The sequence below is a fragment of the Phoca vitulina genome, unplaced genomic scaffold (genome assembly GCF_004348235.1).
Source record: "Phoca vitulina isolate PV1807 unplaced genomic scaffold, GSC_HSeal_1.0 scaffold37, whole genome shotgun sequence".
Taxonomy (NCBI): Eukaryota; Metazoa; Chordata; class Mammalia; order Carnivora; family Phocidae; genus Phoca; species Phoca vitulina.
Window position 1 is genome coordinate 19,358,112 of NW_022589740.1, and position 6,044 is coordinate 19,364,155.

Sequence of the window (6,044 nt, forward strand, 5' to 3'; positions counted from 1 at the left end):
CTGCTGTCATTCATTTTCTCATTTCTCTCTTCTGCTTTGAGTTCGTTCTTGTCAACTTAGTCCTCTTCCTAAACACAGCTTATAATAAGGTAACACAGCCAAGTGATAAAAGTCTAGATGGTCTGGTTTTAAATCCCAGGTTTTGCTACCTACTTATTGTGTGACATTGGACAAGCTATTTAACCTCTCTCATTTCCCCCCAAAGTTTTTCTCCCAAAAGGGGATATTATGAGTAATACCTACCTATAGGGTTCCTTTTATGAGGATTCAGTGAGTTAATATCGCAACTACTTAGGATAGTACTTGTCATAGTGTAAGCAATACAAATGTGTTTGTTAACAACGATAACTGCAAATTCCAAGCATATAAGTTTCTTAACTTTCTGTCATCACTTTGAGATATATATTTGGTGAAATCAATGAAAGTCTTTTCAAGGGAAACAGAAAGGTATTTCTATACAGAAAAATAATTTTGAGTGATTGTCCATGTGGCTAACTTAGGTATTTCACTACAGTCTGTGTTTCCAAATTTCTATGACAGCCTGGATTAGTCCAATGGAAAACTAGAAACTGAACTTCTCTTTTAAACCCTTTACCTGAAGGCCTCCCACTCCCATCTCTTTACCCATAAACTTTCATTTGTCCTCCATGTTATGAAAATCTACTTCTAAGTCTCTGATGTCAAGCTTAGCATGGATTTAACACAAAGGCACTATTTACATCAGAGACCATTTTTCGGGCGTGGTTTTGTCTGGTTTTGTTTGGTTGCCCTCCTCACACCTGTAACCTTAGACAAAATCAGGAGATCCATGTCATGGTTCTAATTCTTAGCACCTGTTTGATTCTGCCAGCCTCAGTTTTCCTATTCAGAAGGGGTATCTGAGGACAACACTCAGTCTTGGGACTGCTGAAAAGAACATTTCCTGGGGCGCCTGGCTGGCTCAGTCAGTTAAGTGTCTGCCTTTGGCTCAGGTCGTGATCCCAGGGTCCTGGGATCGAGCCCCACATCGGAGCCTGCTTCTCCCTCTCCCCCCCCGCCCCACCCCGCCGCTTGTATTCCCTCTCTCGCTGTGTCTCTCTTTGTCAAATAAATAAATAAAATCTTTAAAAAAAAAGAACATTTCCTGCTCCGTCTCAGGTGAAGTATGGACTGCTGCCGGAAAGCCTGGTTACATCACATCACTCTGGGATCGTAGCAGTGACTGGGGCAGGAAGGGCCTGCGTGGGCTCATCACACCCAGGTGGTTTCTAGGTCTCTAAAATGAATATATTTTAGGAAAAATAATTAAAAATATATGAGAAAAAAATAGCTGAAGTATAAAGCAAACTGAAATATAGCATGATTTTAAGGGGTGCCTGTGTGGCTCAGTCGGTTAAGTGTCTGCCTTTAGCTCAGGTCATGATCCCGGGGTCCCGGGATCAAGTCCCGCATCGGGCTCCCTGCTCAGTGGGGAGCCTGCTTCTCCCTCTCCCTCTGACTACCCACCCCCTGCTTGTGCGCTCTCTCTCTCTTTCTCTCTCTGTCAAATAAGTAAATAAAATCTTAAAAAATATATATAGCATGAGTTTAAACAATGGATGCCAAAGACAAGTAGGAGCACCATGACGGAGTAGAAGATAACAATCCTACCACACTATTTTCCCCAGGACTAAGCAATACTTAGTCAATACAGTTTATTGGTTTTCAACCCTTAGAGCCAAGCTGTGGATAAAACACAGAACACTTTGCTACAATTGTACGGCAAAATGTAAATGCTAACAGCACCGACAAAAGCAAACATGTTATTGACAGGAAGTGAGTTGTACAAGGGGAAAGGGCAAGGCAGAGCCGCTATGGGGCACAGTCTCATGCATAGAGAAAATCATGAGATTAGAGTGAAAGTTAATGACGTAAGCAGTAAATAATAGCTACTATTTCTTGAGCTCTCCTGTGTGTTAGGCCCTAAAGGCTGCAAAAGCATTATTATTTGCATTATCACAAGCAACCCCATAAGGTAGGAAGTGATTCTAATTCAAGTGGCCCATCACCGGAAACGGTGCTTTTAGCCCTATGCTATCCCTTCCGTCACCAATAAAGCCAGCAAAATTACATGAGGTTACTTACAAAAGGGAAGCAGCAAAATTAATTGAATAGGACGTTTTGGAAAGGAAGAGGGAGGGAAAACAGTGGGAGTGGAGTTTATCTTCCTCCATCATGTTAGAATGGCAAAAGCATCGTCTAAAATGAGTATGACGTGAGGCGCCTGGGTGGCTCAGTTGTTAAACCTCTGCCGTGGGCTCAGGTCATGATCTCAGGGTCCTGGGATCGAGTCCTGCATCGGGCTCCCTGCTCAGCGGGAAGCCTGCTTCTCCGTCTCCCACTCCCCCTGCTTGTGTTCCCTCTCTCGCTGTGTCTCTGTCAAATAAATAAATAAAATCTTAAAAAAAAAAATGAGTATGACGTGATGCAGCAGGATAGGCACAATGTTTAGAATTATGGGGGTGACATCAAAGTAGCAAAAAACTGTCTCTGGAGAGGGGAGCTTGAGGGAGAAGGGTTGCATTTCAGGATCATTCAAGTGCCATTATGCTTATATATTATTTTGATAAAAATAAAAGAAAATGTCTATTTAAGAAATCGCTTCTACCGTGTCAGTCCATCAAAACATGAAATTCAAAATCATTTTTACCTCTATCACAGATTTGTTAAATGTTTTCCTTATCAGGATATTACTTTTAGCTTGAAGGCTTTAAAAAAAAAAAGTCAAGAGGCATGAATTTTTAAAAGTTGTCCCTGGTAACATCACCAAGCACGGCTGAGAGAGGGTGCAGGACTATTAGAAGCAAACTGGATTTCAACCTGCTTCTGAGAGGCTGTTCTGACTACAAAGGGCAGGCGATTCTTTGCAGCCGGGGAGGAGGAGCTTTGATCCTTTGGAACTGCAATAAACAACTTAGAGTAAATGAATCAGGCAGCAGGGTGCCTGGAGGGGTCCAGCAGCCCCTGTGTGCTGGTGTTCTTTGTTTTTACAGGGCTAATCTCATAAATGTTGCACTAGGCTCAGTGCTGTGCATTTTTAAGCTCAGTTATCATATTTTTCCACGTGTTTACTTCATAAAAGTAGGCACTTAAATGCTCCTGTTAAAATGGGATCTCCTATGTGAATTGCTTGGTGAAGGCAACTAAGGCATTATTGCCTAAGGAACTCATTAAACATGCATATATATGTATATACCGTGTCTCCATCCGTCTCTCTGGGTATCTATCTATCTATCTATCTATCTATCTATCTATCTATCTATCTACCTACCTACCTACCTATCATCTGTGCATCTATCCTTATTTATAGAAGAATAACAACATGGCTCGTAAATTACTTCCTTACCTTATTTTAACCTTCCAAAAATCTTGCAAGGTAAATTGGCCACGGAAAAAAGCCCTGAGTTCACTGAGACACTTGAAGATTGGATCTACCGTTTGTCACTGCACAACCAATAAATGGTGCCGAGAATTCAACCCACATCTTCTCTGTCCTCCTCTCTTCCCTCCCTCTGCTGACTCTATGCCAGCCACATTAGTTTATAACTGCTCCTTGAGGGTATCAGGTACCCTTCCTCTGGGTCTTTGCAGTGATCATTCTCATTATCTGGAATGCTTTCCCCTCATATATTTGATTCATTCACCTCCCTCTAGCCTGTTCAAATTCCACTTTGAGTGAGACTTATCCTGTCCACTGTTAGAATTGAAAGCTGTGCCGCTCTCTGCCTACAATCTTGATGCTCTGTGTGCTACTTTATTCTCCACAGCATTTGTAACTGGCTACCCTACCAGCTAATTTACGTGTCTGTATTTTTCTTCCCTCCAGCTAGAATGAAGGCTCCAGAGAGTCAGGAATTTTGCCTTTATTAAGTTTCTTGGAGATCCAGAAAAGCTTAGGGTCAGCCAGAACTGGGCATGATTGTAACGTATGTGAGTTGATGCTTTAGTGATTTAGATCCGAGCCGGGTTGATTATTGAAGAGGATCTTTTCTACTGCGTTTAAGCAGCACTGATAAATTCTCAGTAAACTGAAATTTACAACAATTACAGAGCAGGCAAGCGCTCTTTCTCCCTTTGTTCCTCCAGGCTCAAATCTATCCTCTCTGGGTGAAGTGGGAACATACAAGAATGACTGGCCTAAGTCTAAATTAAATAAGAAGGCACACAAGAGGGGCGCCTGGGTGGCTCAGTCGTTTACCGTCTGCCTTCGGCTCAGGTCGTGATCCCAGGATCCTGGGGTCGAGCCCCGCATCGGGCTCCCTGCTCAGCGGGAAGCCTGCTTCTCCCTCTCCCACTCCCCCTGCTTCTGTTCCCTCTCTCGCTATGTCTCTCTCTGTCAAATAAATAAATATAATCTTTAAAAAAAAAAAAGACTCCTTTCTAAAAAAAAAAAAAAAAGAAGGCACACAAGAAAACATTTAAACATTTTTAAAACTAAAATCATAGAGAGTGACTTCCTTTGACACATCAGGGGTTATCCCACTGCTAGGGAGGTCAGAGTGGGGGGGAGAGGAGAGTGAGACACAGAGAGAAGAGGCAAGGGTGAATCACCTCATCTTTCCCTCCTTTGAACCTTATTTCCTCCTGGATTGTCATCCCTTACACTCAAAATGCAGACTTCAGGAGTCAGCACTAGCAGCCATAATACATGGCTACTTCCACATCCCAGTCACTGAGGTACAGAAAATTTTGCATAGTTAATGCAAAAACAAACCAAAAAAAAACATAGTTGATGGTTCAACCCATCACCACTCACATAGGTTACTTCTTTCTCCACTGTTGAGACAAAAAGACACATGAGCAAAGGCAGATTAATAAGAACAAAATTTTATAGATATAGAAGTATATATACATAATCTGGGAAAGATAAGAGTTCATTGAGGCAAATAGGTAGGGGGAAAGGAAGTATCTGTAGACAGCAGTGGCATCCTGCCAGTTCCAAGACTCGGGAAAACTGGCCCGGAGCTTCGGTCAGCCAAGTTAACATCAAGCCAGGGATGGCACGCACACAGCTGATGATCCATGCGGCTTTCTTCTATTCTCCAACCCTGGAACTTCTCGAATCTGGTGTAGTTCTAAACTGGGCTCATGTGCCCCTCACCTTCCAACACACACACACCCCTGCAGGGTGGTTCCTTCTGACTTGTTGTAGAAAGAGAATAGGTTAAGTTTCGTTTAAAGGGGCCGATCCCCTTTCTGGTACAGCAAAGTCCATTTCCTGTTACATATAATTTGCGAGGAATACGTGTTCCATATTAGTTGAGACTCGTGACAAAAGAAAGGAACTGGTTGGTGGTTCCAATGAAGCCCTAGGCAGGTTATGAAGGTGCCATGCCCAGAGCATAGGGACAGTGGGCCAGGAGCCTCCAAACACATTACTGGTTTCTCCAAAGTCAGAGGAGTACCCTGACTAGGGGCAGGCCCACGTGTCCCGAACGGAGATTTCTAAAATTCCATGGCGCTATCCCCCATTGAACCATCAGTGTTGTGGTTGGGGGCGCTCCATGTGGTCTGTGTGCATGGGGGACCATTAGTGTTTCCAGTCATAGTAGATGTGGTGCTGATCCCCATAGCACCACCTATGTTAGTGCTAGGTAGGCTCCAAGTGTTCTGATGGCAGCTGGTGACAGAGAGGCCTACCATCATAGATGTGGTTACTTCTCCAGCTCTACCACCTCTCTTTGTATCAGATGGGCCACGTTTACGCTTATGTAAAGCAGGAATACCAGGTTTTTTGGTCCTGGAAGTGATGATTTTCCTTTCCTTCACACCACCCGTATGCTGGGCAGGTGGGCCCGAGGTGCTTGGAGAGAGGTGAGAACTAGAAGTGGGTTGACGGATATAGTTGGTGCTGGTACTTGCAACTACAACAGAGGTCGTGTGGCCCGGTGAGCCGCAGGTGTTCCGTAAAGGGGAGACACACATGTCTTTTGACAAACCTGTCTTCACTGTGGTGGTGGTTCTCCCACCTGGAGCAGGTTTTCTTTGTTTGGATGAGCCCTGGGTACACTTATGGGTAGTGGGCA

General features: G+C 43.8%; 1 protein-coding gene across 1 annotated transcript in view; it reads right to left on the reverse strand.

Moving 5' to 3' along the window:
* Positions 1 to 5,463: 5,463 nt before the first annotated feature.
* The window catches only part of LOC116646656 (nuclear pore-associated protein 1-like), a 3,468-nt gene continuing 2,887 nt past the window's right edge, over positions 5,464 to 6,044 (reverse strand). The window contains exon 2 of the mRNA XM_032427490.1: positions 5,464 to 6,027. Coding sequence (XP_032283381.1) covers positions 5,464 to 6,027 — 564 coding nt within the window. The remainder of the gene's footprint in view (positions 6,028 to 6,044) is intronic.